Here is a 16926-nt window from a genome sequence, read left to right on the forward strand (position 1 = left end):
AATACAGAGCTTCCCACCTAAATCCATGAGTGTTTCTTCTCCATGTGCTTCTTTTATGTGGCTGAACAGGGTGGTCAGAAAGGTCTTGCACATTACCAGACACTTTATAGTTTGTGTTGTCATTGTGAAAAGGGTACCTTCCATCATATTTTCTAACTCGTTTATAGCTGGGTACCTGATACAATTTTTATGGGCCTAATAATTCTCTGAAAATTCTTCACCGGAACATGCTATTCCACTTTTATCATCACCCCAGTGCTTGTATTTCCACAGTGACTATTTCTAGACAAAAGGGGGAGTGCCGTCATATACAAAGTGCCGCATTTCCGTGTTGTAGGTCAGACATGGCCAAAAAGATTATATCTGTAGCATTCTGTAAACTTTGTTTTTCCCACATATTACTTCATCTAACATCCACCACACCTGTCTAAAGTGGATGGGACACTCTAGAGTAATCGAGGTATCATTAGTCTCATCTTAAAGATAAGGAAACAGAGGCTCAGCTCTGAATCAGCCTCCTGAAGAGCGTGATTAAAACGCAGACGCCTGGGTCCCACCCCACACCTAGTTCTTCAAAATCTTAGGGGCCTGGTGTGAAACCAGGGAATCTGTGGTTTTAACCAGCTCCCCCTGGTGGCCGCCATGAAGCATTTCCATCACGGAGTCCAAAGGCTAAAATTTTACATTTCTGCCTCCACCCTAGGCATTTATTCCACAATACCTCAATGCAAGCTTAATAATTGTGAGGTTTTTAAAAGCAATTTATAAAGAAGCTGGCATTTTTTAACGAAGCTCTTTATAGAGGGGATCCTGCAAAAAGCCTGCTCTGGTTTGCCACAACAAGCCCCTGTGTGCAGGCTTCACCTACAATTCAGTCATGTCTTCCCAAGGTCCTAATTAAAAGACAGCTCCCCTGAACCCTGTGGCTAATGCCAAGCTGCCTGGAGACCATGGCTTCCACAGCCCCAGTGAACCTCAGGACACCTTGGCAGTGGTTCTGCCCTATACTGGCCTAGAATCTGGCAGCCCTGTGGCTGGTAAGAGTTGCCTGGAAAAGTGGCAGGGTGCTCCAAGCACAGAGACCACCCAGCAGAGCCCCATTGCCATGGCATCCTCTCACAGCAGGTGGCCAGCTCCAGTGGAGGCCGGCATTGCTGGGGACCCCATCCTGCCACTTAGCGTCCAGAAGAGCTTATGACGATCCTTTGAGAAATGCCAAAGATTCATCTACAGAAAATAGGTGTCTCAGAGAAAACTTTCAGTTTGGGTAGAGCTTGATGCACTTTGTAGTCACTCAACCATTATTTATGGAGTTACATGGCAGGCCCATGCTAAACTCCATGACGTGAGAGTAAATAACACACAGCACAGTATGGCCCGGGCACAGTATGGCCTGGTGAGCAAGGCCCGGTGAGGCTTAATGTATTTGGGGGGAATCAAGAAAAAGTTATGGAAGTGAGTTTTATGGTTGTGAATGTTTTCCAGACACACAAGTGTGGAGAAAGCATTCCAGCAGAATTTCTTTTTCCAGTATTCCAGAGGGAACAGCTTAAGCGAAGGCATCATGAGTATAATAGATTACAAAAAGTTTGGATCATCGGAGGGTAAAAAAATAAAAGAGAGGGTAAACCAGGGCCAGATTACAAGGACTTTGTATACTCTTAGAAGGTATTTGAAGTTTATCTTGGAGATCTTTGGGAGCCACAGCTGCATGAACTCCGGTGGCAGTAAGGAAAGCACAGCAGATGAGCCTGGAGAACCGGAGGTGGATTAGGAGGCCTTGGCAATTGACAAGGCTGGGAGTTAGGGGTCACCAGGGGACAGCTACAAGAATGGTAAAGAGGACCCAGGTTCCTGAGCTATCTAGCAGGTAGAATTGTCAAGATGTGCAGACCAAATGAATGTTGTGGAAGGAAAAATGAGGCCAAGCAGAACTCTGAAATTCCAGGGTGTGGACGTCATGGAATCATGACTTTTTTTAAATTCCTTGAAAACTCTTGACAGGAACACACTATTAGTGTATTCATCCCCAGTCAGCTCCAAGAGTCCTAGAATTAAACAAGCTCTTCCCTCTTCTCCTCCTCCTCCGTCTCTTCCATCATCAAACAAGTACTGACAAGGGCAGACTTTTCCAGAACACCCACCCCACACCCAGAGCCAAGACAACTCCATTCCCACAAGCTCTGTTCTCAAAGTATTGTTCTTTTTTTTTTAAGATTTTATTTATTTATTCATGAGAGACACAGAGAGGGAGGCAAGACACGGGCAGAGGGAGAAGCAGGCTCCCCACAGGGAACCAGATGAGAGAGTCAATCCAGGGACTCCAGAATCATGCCCTGAGCCGAAGGCAGATGCTCAACCACTGAGCCACCCATGTGTCCCTCAAAAGTATTGTTCTTTAAGAAGCCGTTTGTTCAGTGATGCCACCTTATATTTGTGAAAGCTGCTCTGTACAAAATCGTCATACTCCTGCTCTCTTTTGCTCCTCAAATTTCCAATGAGAAAATCAAGACTTAGAAAAGCTATGGCTTGCTCAAGCTCCCAGAGTTCATTTACAGTGAGTCCACAGTTCCATCCAGTTCTTCTGCCTTAAAATCCAGGGCAGTTACAACTTGAAATAACTACAAACCAAATCCCCTGTCAAGAGAAAGAAATGTGACCAGGGATGGAAAATGCAGGGCAAATATGTGGTACCCTGTTCACATGGGGTTCTCCTTATTGTAGGACACATATACAGACCTAACCAAAAAAAAAAAAAAAAGTCCTCAATTTGGAGTCCTTCTTTTTAAAAAAAAAAAATATATTTTATTTATTTATTCATGAGACAGAGAGACAGAGAGGCAGAGACACAGGCCGAGGGAGGAGCAGGCTCCATGTAGGGAGCTCCACACGGGACTCGATCCCCAGTCTCCAGGATCAGGCCCTGGGCCGCAGGCGGCGCTAAACCACTGGGTCACCCAGGCTGCCCTTGGAGTCCTTCCTAACAGATTCTCAGGTCGCCTGTTTGGTTTTCTCCTCAGTCTGTGTTCTGCAGAACAAGACCTCATACCACACATCAAATAAAAGACCTCCCCAGGCAACTTTATTTGGGGGCGGAGCGAGGGGTGGGGTGGGGAGAGGGTGGAAGGGGAGGGAGAGTCTGCTGCTCAGCGAGTAAGAAGCATTCCTTGCAAAAAAGGGGAAAGAGCTGGCTGGGGTGGGCTGGTGTAGATGGGTACAAAAGGTTTCAAGCTGCATGAAGAAGATCATATCTGTTGGAAGTTTGAAACCCATCAGGAAGGAATTCATCACCACTGATATTTAGGCAAATGTATTGTGTATTTCTAGCTTCATAGTTTTCTAACCTACCTTAATTTGGAGAAAATCTCAGATGCTTCTGAGCTGGTTCCTTATAAAATGAACATGCACATTGTGAGGCTTCAACCAGGTCACAAACACACACAAGCAGCTCCTAAGAGTGGCCGGTGAAGCTAGGTAAGTCACTGCCCCAGATGGGCTCTTCCAGAAACGAGGAAAAACAGGTCAGTTCAGAGAAGAAAAGATCAGTGGGTGACCCTGAAGACGTCCAGTCAGCTAAGCATGATGATAGTCAGAATTGAAAATTTTCATTTAAACTCTCCATTTCTAAAAAAAAACAAAAAATAAAAAAATAAAAAAAATAAATAAACTCTCCATTTCTTACAGCCCCCTAGACGCGGACAAACTGTTGCAATGATTACCCCCAGATTTTGAACGGCTTAGAAAGAGTTTTTATTCCCCCTTAGGGTAAACATGATTTGTTTACTTTCCAGGTGAGAGAGACCTACTGGCTTGCCCAACCTCTCACCAAATGAGTCACAAAGCAGGGACTTGGATTCAGACATGAACAAAAATTACCTGAAGCTTAGATATAAGGCCAAGAGCATGAAACTGTCCTTTTGCTGCCATGTTGGGGTGCCCTTCCCCCCAGGGATCAATAATCTAGGGGAATGTACCTTTGGTTGATCCTGCTGTTAACTAGAAAGAAGCTTAGACTTTCTGAAGGTGCATGTTAACTTGTAAATCTTGTCAGATAGACACGCAAAGAATTCCTGTTTAGTAGAAAAGAGAACACTGAAGGTTATCTTTCCCATAGGACAACAACTAGTTTCCCACTGAATCTAGTCATTCCATCCTAACATTTTGCTTTTTAAGTACCTGTACATGTCAATTCTTCAAAATGCTCCTTGTACAAGATCTGTCATCTTACCGCTTCTCTCACCAATGAGTCAATAAATCTTTGACCTATCTTCACCCTATGCTCACCTGAGAACACGTTTTCAACTTGCTTAAAACTCTATTTCTTGCTATGTATATAATCTAGTGTTTCTTCCTCCAAAATAGCACCTGTACGGCATTGCATGCAGGCACCTCGTCGAATGTGCCTCATCCAACCTCCCAAATAGAGTACACTCCACATAAGCCATGCAGACAGCTGGCTAGGTGCTGGGGATGGAAGGGCGGCTTCCTCCCAACTGACCTGGCATTCCCACTATTTCAGTTCTTTGGATTCATCATGTCGACCTCAAAAGACTGCTCTTGGAACACGAGATGGCCAGCCCATCAGCTAGCAAGCGAGGGACTCTGGATCAGTTTCCTGGTGCTTCTGATGGGCTGGGCTGCTGGTCAGAGCTGGCTTCCCAGGAACGATCCACACTTCCTCATCCAGGTTTGCAAATGACACACACAGGGGGCAGACGCGAGGTGACTGAAATGCCGAGGGGAGTAGGCTCAGAGCCCGACTGGGACATTTTCTTTCTGGGTGAAACTCACTGATCCTTTAAGAGAGCAAACCCCTGACTTAGACTTCATTAGCACCCCATCCAGCTCACAAAATTAACCACTCCCATCTGCCCAAAGGAACACAAGGAAGCAAAGAGTTTAATGGATCTAAAGAAGGCCCTCGTTTTACATCTTAACAGGTCACTGACAACTCCTCACACTTTACTGAGAGAACCAACTGAGCCATTAGCAGGTCATTTGGCCTGCTCTCTTTAAAACCCCTCTAAGCTCGGTAAACAACTCTAATAGCTCCAAGAATAGTTGGTGATCTGGGATTTTAGCCTGACCACGGCCTGCCAACAGATCTGCTGGCTGCAGGTGCTTCCTAGCAGTTAGTGCCTTGCAGGGAGCTTCAAGCTGCAGCTTGGCACATTTTGAAGGACTTTCTTCCCTCTGAACTGCCCCTGGTGTTCCACTTGTGTACCATGTGTTCAGCATCAACCACATATACCAGGGATCCGGCTGTGGCCTGCGCAGGATAGGAAATATGGAGATTCTGTCCTCAAGGGTCTTCCTATCCAGTGGGAGATATAAGACTCGGATGTAAGTAGCTATCATGTAGGGTAGAGAGTGACCAGTAATTCACAAACATTATGAATTTTTGTACCAGCTATGTGCCCTGGCTGTTCAGTGGAGAGCCTGCCATTACTTCAGGTTCAGGAAGCATTTGGTGAAGGAGGGAAGGTAATAATTGCTCAGCACTTACTGTGGACCAGGCTGTGTGTCAGTCATTTTCTCACTTAATTTGCCTTTCACAAGTGCTCTCTTTGATAGGTGATGTTATCTCCATTTTTAACAAATAAGAATGGAGGGGCTCAGCGATGTTAGGTGACTTTCCCAAGATCACTCAGATGGTGAATAGCAAAGATAGGTATTGAACACAGAACCATCTGACTTAAAAGATCCTGCTCTTTCAACCTCACTACATTTGCTGTTAGCATTTTAGGGCACACCTACCTTCTGTGCTGTCATGACTGATTTGTTTCCAAATTGAGGAACTTTGTAGGATACAGGTTGGCAATAAGGCATGCCCTGCTACTTTAAGATATGGATTCACAAAGCCATCTGCACTCTCGACAGTGTATGATTAATGCTTGGATCTATCCCTTGGTATTCCCTAGCGTCATCTGTGCGATCTGCTTATCTGCCTTCCAGTAAAATGGGAGACTAACAGGGCAGAGAAGAGAGAAGAACAGTGATTTCCAGGGACAGAGGTACAAGCTCCCTTAGGATCCTTCCACCAGGGCTGTCCAAATACACAGAACAGACAGCCACTACCCAGCAAAGCAGAAAGCCAGCAAGATTTCCACCTGAAAAATGCCATCCTCCCTCCTTCCCACCATTTTGCCTTGGTACAGGAAATTACTTCAATTCCTTCTCTTTTACTTTCTTTTTTTTTTTTTTAAGAGTTTATTTATTTATTCATGAGAGACACTGAGAGAGAGGCAGAGACACAGGCAGAGGGAGAAGCAGGCTCCCCACTGAGCAGGGAGCCCCAGGAAGGATTCATCCCAGGTCCTGGGGGTCATGCCATCAGCCGAAGGCAGATGCTCAACCACTGAGCCACCCAGGTGTCCTTCTCTTTTACTTTCTTCAGGAAAAAGAATTGGGGACTTTCACAGCTTAACAAAGCCTTCAGAAAAAAATCAAAATTAGTGAGTCAGGGCAGCCAGACCCTGCATGCTCACCTATTCCTGCCCACATCCCCCAGTAAATCCTGAGTGACTCACAGCCATGAAGCTCCAGCAGAGAGTGTGTTTGTGTGTGTGTGTGTGTAGCACATGCACACACAAGCAGCAGTGCCCCTGCACGTTCCCACCCCCACCGGCACACACGCACGTGCACACACGCACAGTAATACAGTGATGTCCCTACTGTGTGCCCCCACACTCCTCCACGCTGCCCCGGCATAGTGTTTGCTACATGTCACGGTGCCCAGGCTCTGCCCATGAACCGCTCGTCCCTGCACTCCATGACAGGAGGAATCACATCTGGTGTTTCTACTCCCAATACTGAGTGTGCTCCAGGAACTCAATAAAGCCTTGAGTTAGGGAAGGACAGACTGAAGCGAAGACTGCCCAGAGCCTCCTCCCACAGCCCAGCCTCACTGGGCCTGCACTCCCCCGGGCCTGGTGTAAGTTCCGGCTGTCAAAGCTGCCAAGGGAGAGAAGAGTGAAGCTGACGGGAGAGCAGGCCAGAGGGAAAGGCCCCAGAGCTCCTATGACAAAGGTCAGAGCCATTGCTCAGGAATATCCACAGTGCCCAAAGGGCCGTGAGGATGACTCGCATCTGCAGCTCGCTCCACAGATGGCCCTGGGCCTGTAGGTCGTGGGAGGCTCCAGGAGGGTCTCCAGAACAGCTGCCCCTGACCTGTGTGTACTGGGCTCACCAGAGGCCGGAAATTCCATGTTGTAATGGTTGGATTTTTTCCCTTCATTCCTGATCCATGACTAGGTAGTGAATTGGTCATTAAAGAAACCATTTAGGCAGATTTCGGGAACATCTGACTGGGTTCTGAGCATGTAGGAAGGGGAAAATAAAACAAGACAAAGCTCTGGGCCACACAGTCTCACCTTCATTTCCATTGCTTGCCTGACATGTGAAAGGAAACAAAAATGTTTGGATGCCCCTCTTCTGTCAGCATTGTCAGCAGCGGTGCACGGAGCTGGGTTCACCACTTGAAAACACACATTTGGAAGCTCCTCTGAGTGGCCGCAGCCATGTTATCAGGCTGAACACATGTTGATCTGGGTAGATTAGAGAAATCGTTCCTGGTGTCTAGGGAGACAGCACTTCTAAACAAGTGTTTTTCAGAGAATGAGCCATTGAGATGTACTTAGCATACATGTAGCCCAGGGTCCTGGAAACAAAAGTCAAATCAGTACCAAATCAGCGAGGCTCAGCAACAGGCTGAAGAATGGGGCGGGCAGCGGGCATGTGTGAGAGAGGCCGTGATAAAGGTTACTGAGCAGTGGATCTTTCTTTCCTGCACAGCCAACAGTTGGAAGAACCAAAATTATCTTTACGCTGCACTTGCACATTTTTTGATCAAGTAGGGGGAAGAAAATCACATTCTCCCTCACATTTTACTTCCTTTTTCTAAAAAGAGATTAAATGGAGCTTGGGGGGTGGGGGGCGGTGGGATTTAAATTCACTCTCTCCATCCACTGTGAGATTGTATTACTTTTGCATTCCTGGTGTTCGATCTCAGTTTAGTTACAAGTTGAGACTTTATTTCATCCCCAGACATGTACAGAGTGGCTGGTATCCCTCTATTACTTCTCCCTTATGGACACAATTACTTGCAAGGCAGGAAGCCAGCTGGGTAAATCAGACTGTCTACTTTTCCCTCTACGTACACCCTTTAGGTCTGTGCAAGCAAACCCATCCCACATCTCCTCCTGCAACTGACATTCAGTATTGTAATAAATCAATTAGGCTAAAGCACTGGACTATTTCATTAAAAAAAGAAAAACTTTTATAAAATAAATGTTAAGCCCTTCTTGTGTCATTCTTAGTCCTGCCTTATAGACTATAAAATATGTAGGTGGGTTATTATTCTTTGTTTCATGATTTTATTAACATTTCAGAGACAGACCAAAGCCAAGAGATTTCGAACAGAGAAGTTGCTCATACCATTCTGTAGCCTGAAAGATGGCCCCAACAAAACAAAAGAAAAAAATAACCAAACCAAGAAAGCTTCCAGCATCCTTTTCCTTTCACTAGCTTGATATCCTAGGGCCTACACAGGGATCGATGAGTAGCCTACAGAGTACCCTCGTGGCACCGATAATATTCATCTCAGTTGAGAAATTTGGACTTGGCTGAGCCCATCTGCTCTCACTTCAGGCTAAGGTTGCCTTGCATTTGGAAATCGCACTGTCAGCTTGGTTTAGAATGTTACATGGGTGAGGCATATGCTTGTCCTTACTGCCCAGGAAGATGTTGGCATGGAGAAATGTGAAGCCTCCTGACTGAAGCTGGCATTTATAAACTCTCCTCTTGTCTTCTCTTCTAGTTACTGTGACAGTGGGAGGCAAGCAACACCTGCTTGGACTGTATGACACTGCAGGACAGGTACCTTTTTGCTATTTTGCTTCATTGAGGGTTTGGGGGGTGGGGAGAATGATCCATTTGGCTAGACACATGGAGACTGAGAGTACAGATATTATTACCTCTTCTGATCACTCAGGACAAATTTATTGTCTATCTAAATGAGAACCAAAGGCATATTCTTAATATCTTAATAACACGGATAATTACAAAAAACTAAATCATTATGTTACTCAAGGTGTTGGTAGGCAAATACTCATTCATTCATTGATGGATGACCATCAATAACTAAAATAATGAATTTGGCCAAGAGTCTCAAGTTCTTCCTAACCACACCAATTCCAGATTGGGATTAATGAGTCAATTTTATGAATTTTAGTTTCACCCATTTTTTTCACATTATATTCTTTGCCCAGCCTTTATTTGAATTGGCTAATGAGCCATGGAAAAGTCCAAAAAGAGACAGAGAATGAGCGGGGGTAGGGTAGGGAGATGGATGAAGTGTTGGGAAGAAGAAAAGCCAGGATCCTGAATGGTTTCCAAAAGTGAGGGTCGACCCCTGAATAACTGGAAGTTGACTCTAAATTCTCTAAGATTCTTGAAATACTCTCATTTCTGTCAGAGATGTGTCTTCAAGTTGGAGAATGTGGCCAACCAATAATGGAAGGCTGTAGATTAGAATGAACCCTCAATATTTATTCAGTTAGCACATGCCTTACTTGGATGAAAATGCCACCTCATCTTTCTTTCCTTGCACCCCACACTCCACTATGAAAAGTTTCTAGTGTTACAAAATTCATGGGTTAAGCAATTGATGGCTGTGGCCCAGTTTCTTTGATAGAGCTTTTGTTACCATTGGGTCATTTATTTAGGTCAAAATCAGCGGGTTGTTCAGTCTGTCCAAACTCATACATCTTAAGTCCTTTGGAGTGAACACTGACCATGCTCTTTCCCACTGTGAGCTTCCTGGTAATTGTTCTTTGTAGTCATGCATTTGTCTGGGCCTTTTTTTTTTTTTTTTTCCACAATTATCTGGAGATACGTCTTTTTGCTCAACTTGAAAATTCTGTACTAAGAAAAATAATAATAAATGGCATTCTTTGGGGGATTTCTGTGTGCATCTGCAAGGACCATGTATAAATGTCTGTGGGACACCAGAGGCTGATGTTGGGCAGGCCAGGACAGTGGGGAACCTGGAAAATCATACACCAGACTCAAGACTCCTAAGAGTTAGTCAGTTACCCATCATTTGCAGATGACTGTTTTAGCCATCTACTCTCAGGAACTGGGGAGTGCAGGAGACTTCTCATATCAATATCAAGACACACAACCAGGAAAGGATGCTCCAAATGCCTAAATTGGAAAACTGGTTTGGCTCCTCTGGGTTAAGGTACAACGGCCTCAGTGTACCTGCTGCTTGACTGCCCCTCCACCAGAAAGCCTGCCGGTGATAAAGGCACACTGCTTTTTGGACCGAATCTGCCTACTTTCATTCAGTCATCTAGTTATTAGGGTTTGCCATTCATCAGAAACTCATAGCCCGAAAGGGACATTTTATACCCTTCATCCCCATACTTAGAGTTTATGAATATAACCTAGTTCGAAAAGTTCAGTACAGCAAAGATTATTGCCTGACTCTGAGTCCTCTCTGTTTCTCTCGCCTTCTGAAAAGCTCCCACCCAGTGCTCCCTTCTTCTGTAGCAATCCATGACAAGTGTTAGCTTCTTCACATTCATTGTCCCCAGAACAACCTCCCAAGCCTCTGTTTAATTTCCAATCCAATGACACTGTTTAAAAGCTCCCGTAGAGTTTAATTATTCTTTCCCACTGCTGTCCTTTTTAGAACAAATTTTAAATAACACTAATATAGGACTTGAAGCTCTAAGGCAGTATAAAAATATCCTCAAACTCCAAATTGAAGAAAATAGAATGATCCAAACCTCTGACACAGAAGAAGCGATGGGCACTGATAAAATATCACAACAAGTGGGTTATAAATATTTCCTCAACTTAATGCTTTCCTCTAATGCTTTCTACCAGCTACTTTGAAAGCTCAAAGGTGGACAAGATTCATTGGGGAGCATGCAGCTTGGGGTAAAGAAATCAGGACACATCTTAAAGTTCCTTCTAGGCCTAAAATTCTATGATTAGGACTTTTCACAGACTACTTCAAGAAGGCCTAAAAGACCTAGAGTAATTAAACAAAATGATTTGAGGCTAGACCCAAGGAAGATCTTCCAGCAGCAAAGGATCATTAAATATTGGTGTGAGTTACACTAAAGGGTAACATGTAATTCATTTTGTATAATAGTGGTGGTTCTCAAACTTGAGCAGACATCAGAATCATGTACAGGTCCTTCTAACACCCAGCCCCTGGGCCCACTTCCAGAATTTCTGATTCTATAGGTCTGGAATGAGGCCCAAGAATTTGTATTTCTAACAGGCTTCTTAGTGCTGCTGCCACTAGTCTATACACCATATTTTAGGAAACACTGTTCTGGGGGTGCCTGGGTGGCTCAATCTGTTAAGCATCTGGCTCTTGGTCTCAGCTCAGGTCTTGATCTCAGGGTCATGAGTTCAAGCCTGGGGCTGAAAAAAAAAAAGGAATCACTGTTTTGTAACCTTGCCACTCAAAGTGTGGGGTCCACCAGCAACATCGACATCACCAGGGAGCTTGCTCGAAATGCAGATTCTCAGGCCCCAGTTCCAGCCGATTGACTCCGAAAATTCATTTTAAGAAGATCCCCTACATGATCCTTATGCAATAAAGTCTTTGGTGGTCAAAGCATGGCTCTAACAGGAGGATGCAGCAGAAAATACTCCTTACCTGAGTTGATCCCCCTGGTTCTATACCTCTGCCAATAAGGCTTTGGGACACATTTTACTTAGAAGCATGATCCCCAAATTTCCACTTCCAGCCTCAGGCAAGATCCTCCACTGTCTCCAGTTATATTCCAGCAAATGTCACTGAGGTCACATGGTTAAGGAACATTCATCTAATTCAAAAATACTCATATGGTCAGAGTTACTAAGAGGTGATCCACCTGATTAATCCCTGAACCACAGAAAAAAGAAAAAAAAGTCTCTGAAACCAACTCTAGAATTCTATCTTGCTGTAATTGAATAATTAGATTTTCTCACATGAATAAACCAGGAAGCAGTGTCCCTCATCTTTGTCTTGAGCTAATCATGGGTCAGAGTTAGTGAAAACAACCTCAAGGGGCACATATTCTGCAAAGCAAAGTGATAGGAACTTGGCATTACCACCCTCAAAGTTAGCCCTAGACAAAACGATTTAACCTGGCTCCGTCCACATTGTCATCCCTAGTCTACCTCGGTCACCACTGCGGCCCCCACCAGGCCCACCTGAGGCATGCTCCTGGCCATTCAGAAGCGCGCCAAGCACTTTCTAAATGAGGTCACATGTATACACTCCTATCACATGGCAGGTCCTACACAACATGCGCTCCCTCCCCAAATCCCTAAAACAAACACATATTTGGACTTTGAGTAGAATCCTTTGAAAACAAAGTCTTCAGCACTCTGGTTCATCTGTTAGATAGAATTCCAAACATTAAGTTAGGCAATGAGGGAAGGGATTCTTCACAAACTGACTCTGCATATTACCCCTCAGCTCACACCAGAGAGGCAATAAGGCTGGGCCTGTAAGCCAAATCTATTGAGGTCGTGCCAGGTTATGCTGTACAGCACATGCCTCTAGTAGTGCATTACTGAAAATTTTTCTGAAAGGGATTTCTAGAGCTCAGATCTTTGGCTCAGCTACAAAGAGTCCCAGAGCCGACTTTTCCATGACATACTTGCAGGCCAGTATGTTTCAAGTGCGTCATTAGAGACCAAGTAGAGAACAGGATGCTGGGGTGGGGATGCTGCAGCAAAGCCTGGGCATCTGCCAACTGAGGAATGCCAAGCTGGGGGACCATTCGGTCCCCGGTCATGGCTCAGAGCCAGGCATCCTCTCATCCTGCTGCTGGCCACCTAGAATGGAGCCAGCCATAGCACTAAGACATCTTGCCTCCTTCTGTCAGTGGACCCTCCACTACAAGAGCCATGTGGGCAAAACTCTACTCAGACTGTGGCCCCTCAGGCCAAACTCCAGGATAGACATATCTCAAAGGCCATATTTGCAAAAGTGGCAGTTGGCAGCACCACCAGGGAAGAGTGAGAATCTCCTGGAATCAGGAGCTGGGCTTCTCAGCAGGGTGAACCCCCCGGGTTCTTGGCATACAAGCCCCTCAGGATAGGGGGTTGTCTGTATGTTGGCAAGCATGGAAGGGTGTCTGTCACTGAGAAACCACAGCCCCGAGCATCTCGGTGGTCACCAGTGACCATGGAAGTGTGGGAGTATAAAGGCCATCAGCCACACCTCTCCCTGAGCCAGGACTACACACTGCATGTCTTCATCTGCTCTGGTTTCTGAAGTGCCTCTGTCCTGAAGAGTTTGAAGAGGCCCATGAGGCAAGTATAATTGGGGTTCATTAGTGGCAAACCAGGGTCCACTTGGAAGGACATGAACCTTCCCTTTTGCTATTGGCTGACCCAATGGGGCCATCTGGAGCACAGAATCTGGCATCAATCCTCCATGGAAAGTTTGCCTAACGCCTCAAAACAAATGTTTTTCCTCAATGAGCCACTCAACTTTTCTTGCTCATATGTGCCTTAATGTGGTTTTAGAAGTGTGCAATCCGGAGATTAGAAAGAAGTTTGCTCACATGACAAGTTATCAGTAAAAGTAACCTTAGGACACAATCTTACTTCTCAAATTATAAAAGAATATGGGGTTGTAGGGACATTGATTCAGAATGCTATTGCTATTAGAGTATGTAAGCACGTGGGTCCTGTTACAATTCAGTTTAGAAAAAGTTAATTTCAGATTCAGCCCTGGTATCCACTGAGGGCAGGGACACTGCAGCTGTTGTTGACAGGATGGACTCTTGACCACTAAAGAACTTAATACATTCAAGACGTTGCTCTAAGTGGTCGACACATACTAATATTTCATCCTCAAACAACCCTATGGGGCAAGCACTGTTATTAATCTCATTTTACAGATAAAGAAACTGAGGCAGAGAGAACTTACCTACTATCACACAGTAGTCACAGGCAGTGCTGGGATTTGAACCCAGAGAACATGTCTCCCTAGCCCATGCCTCTTAAGCACTATGCTACACTCCCACCCTCTGGATGTTGCTCACATTTTCCAAACCAAGACTGACAGATAGGAGAGTACTTATGGGAGAATTATGAAAATGAGACTTATGCTAAAATCCAAGATAAATGTCACTAAACCCAAGAGGACTTGGAAGCAGAATTCTATTTCCAATTGAATATGCATCAGGGATAGATGGGCTTGGGGAGGAGAGACTCAGTACAACTCTCCTTGTCACTCAGAGTGTGATCCCTGGACCAGAGCATCAGTATCACCTGGAAACTTGTTAGAAATAAATTCTCAGGCTTCATCCCAGACCTGCTGCTGAATGAGAAGCTGCACGTTAACAAGATTCAAGGGGCCCTAAAGTCTGTGAAGGAATGGTCAAATCGTTTCTCTTCCTCACTACCTGGACTATCATGCTCTGGCTGTTCCAGACTATACGGAAGGCGTGTGGCCATCCAGTGAGGCTCCCCCTGAACTGCTCTTTCCCAAGAGTGGCCCATAGTCATCCGAAAGTGCCAGATCTGTCTGCAAACCAGTGCTCCGCCTTCAGGGTGAAGTTGGTACTCAAGAGCCTAAAGTCCCAAATCCCTCCCTATCCCCTGAGCCCCTCCCCATCCACCTCAGCCCCCTTGTCCATTTTAGCCCTCCAAAGCCCTACTCGAGTGGCAATTTTAGATTGAGATGCTGTCTCCTCCAGAAACAGTCAAGCACCAGCCTTCCATCCTCAGTTTCAACATTGTTAAGCGGCCTCAAATACCAGCTAAACCACTTATCCATTTCTCAGAGTTCCTTTACATCCTCTCAACATGTGGTCATCCAACCTAGGCTTAAAATGTGCCCTATTGTGGAAAACTTATCAGCTGGTACAAATTCAAATCCCCCAACCTCCCACCACCCGCCCAGCACTCAATCTCAAGAGGACACTTCCCTTTATTAATTCTGAACCCCCTGCTATGTGTCATCACTGCAGCCTGTGGCTAATGGGGGCCAACAGGAGCCCTGCCAGCCCATGATGTGAGGGCTTCTTTAAAGGTGTTTTTGATTCTGATCAGTTCTGATGAAATCACTCAAGCTGTCTAGAGTTTGGCTTCTTCGACTTTGAAATCAGCAGAGGGGACAGGGAAGTACAGTAACCTGTAGTTCTGAAACTTGAATTGCAACAAAGTCACCTGACAAAGTCGCAAAACAGCTGGTAAAGCCCCTGCCCAGGGCCACAGCCACAGGAGAGCTGCGCAGGGCCTGAAGATGTGCATTCCTTACAAGCTCCCAGGCCAAGGCTGCTAGGCAGCGACCACACCTGGGGAGCCACTGCACTAAAGGATCTCAAAGGCCTCTTCCTACTCTGATTTGTGCTCTTCCGATTCGAGTAAATAAATATTCTACATTATTATCACAGAGCTAACCAAGAGCAAGAGAAACTTGGCCTGTCTCACTTGCAAATAAATTGAGTGACTTCTATATTTTCCTTTTCTTTCCCGCAAGGGAAGAATCAATTCTTACTGACCTTATCAGCTTCATATAGCTTCTTTAACAGTGCTACATGCACAGGAGAAAATTAATCAAGGTTTTTGACTGGAGTTACACAGCAGAACTAAGGCTTCTACAGAAGAGATATCCAGAATACAGAGCAAGATAAACCCCAGCGAAGGACAAAGTGGAAGGTCACTCAGCTGGAGGGCCTTGGCTACCCTGCCAGGAGTAAAGAAAGGATCAAAACCCCAGACTCCTCTCACATTCTCAATCCATGGGCTTCCTAACTCTTCCAGAATGTAAGCAGAATTGCTTTGATAGCTTCTGGGTATAGAATCAAATAAACACAATCCATTCAGACCACCAGTTATTTGTTCCTACCTTATCTAGTTGTGACACTTCTGATTGTACAGTTTCTGGTTTTAGGACTTTGAGGTTTTAAATATACAGTATCTGCTTCCATCTGCTGGTAATTTCTAGCAATTGCAGGCCACGAATCGATCTAAAACATGCAAGGTCCCACATTTCTTAGATTCCTGGGTAAAGCATGAGTCTGTATTAAGATTCCTAGATAACTTAATTTAAAAAAAAAAAATGCTTAACCTGTCACTTGAGGTTCTGAGCTGAAGCAAATAATGTGGTCACAATTAAGAACCGCTGCTGGATTCGGGCTAAACAATCCATCCCAGTATTTAATAGTTCTGAGACATTAGTTCATTACTGAACTTCTCTAAAACTTAGCTTCCTCTTCTATGAAATATGATTGTGGATGCTACTACCTCTCCAGTGCAACTGTGAAGATTCAACAAGGTAATGCAAGTAAGTGACTGAAACAATGCCTGGCCCTTCGTGCTAAGCCCTTGATGCATCCTCAGTGATTGTGAAGATAAGAACAATGCAAATCAGGTATTCTCAACTCCATGCCAATTCCAAACTGATTAGACTGGAATGCCCAGGCCCTCTTTCCAAAAATTGTTATTTAATTGGTCCTGGAGTGTGGGGAGAGAGGCAGGTAGTTGGCTAGCAGGGTGTCAAGATATTCTCAAATCTCCCCGGGTGATTCTAACAAAAACTCTGCCATAAATGACCCACGGAATAGCCACGTGTTTATTTGCAGGTCACTGCAGACCTGGTGTCAGCCAATCAATCAACGGCATTTATGGACTGTTTGCTGTGGACAGAGTATAAGTAGGGCATGAGAAAAAGAAAAAAAAAAAAAAAAACAGCATGGTCCCTGATCCATTTATCACAATCCAGATGGGAGGATGAAATGGCAGAGAGCAGGTGGTATTGTGCACAGCTGTAAGTTATGGCCTGGGAAGAAGAGTCTTGGCTTGTCAGCCTCATGGCTGCATCCTAAGGAAAAGCCCCAGAGCAAAAGGAAAGCAGGGCAGAGATGGTGGGCAAGAAGGTTTGGTTACAGGGTTCAT

General features: G+C 45.1%; 1 protein-coding gene across 1 annotated transcript in view; it reads left to right on the forward strand.

The window, feature by feature from the left end:
* The window catches only part of RHOJ (ras homolog family member J), a 77186-nt gene that overhangs the window by 46877 nt on the left and 13383 nt on the right, over nt 1-16926 (forward strand). The window contains exon 2 of the mRNA XM_025442672.3: nt 8819-8877. Coding sequence (XP_025298457.1) covers nt 8819-8877 — 59 coding nt within the window. The remainder of the gene's footprint in view (nt 1-8818; nt 8878-16926) is intronic.

Source organism: Canis lupus, chromosome 8 (assembly GCF_003254725.2).
Source record: "Canis lupus dingo isolate Sandy chromosome 8, ASM325472v2, whole genome shotgun sequence".
Taxonomy (NCBI): Eukaryota; Metazoa; Chordata; class Mammalia; order Carnivora; family Canidae; genus Canis; species Canis lupus.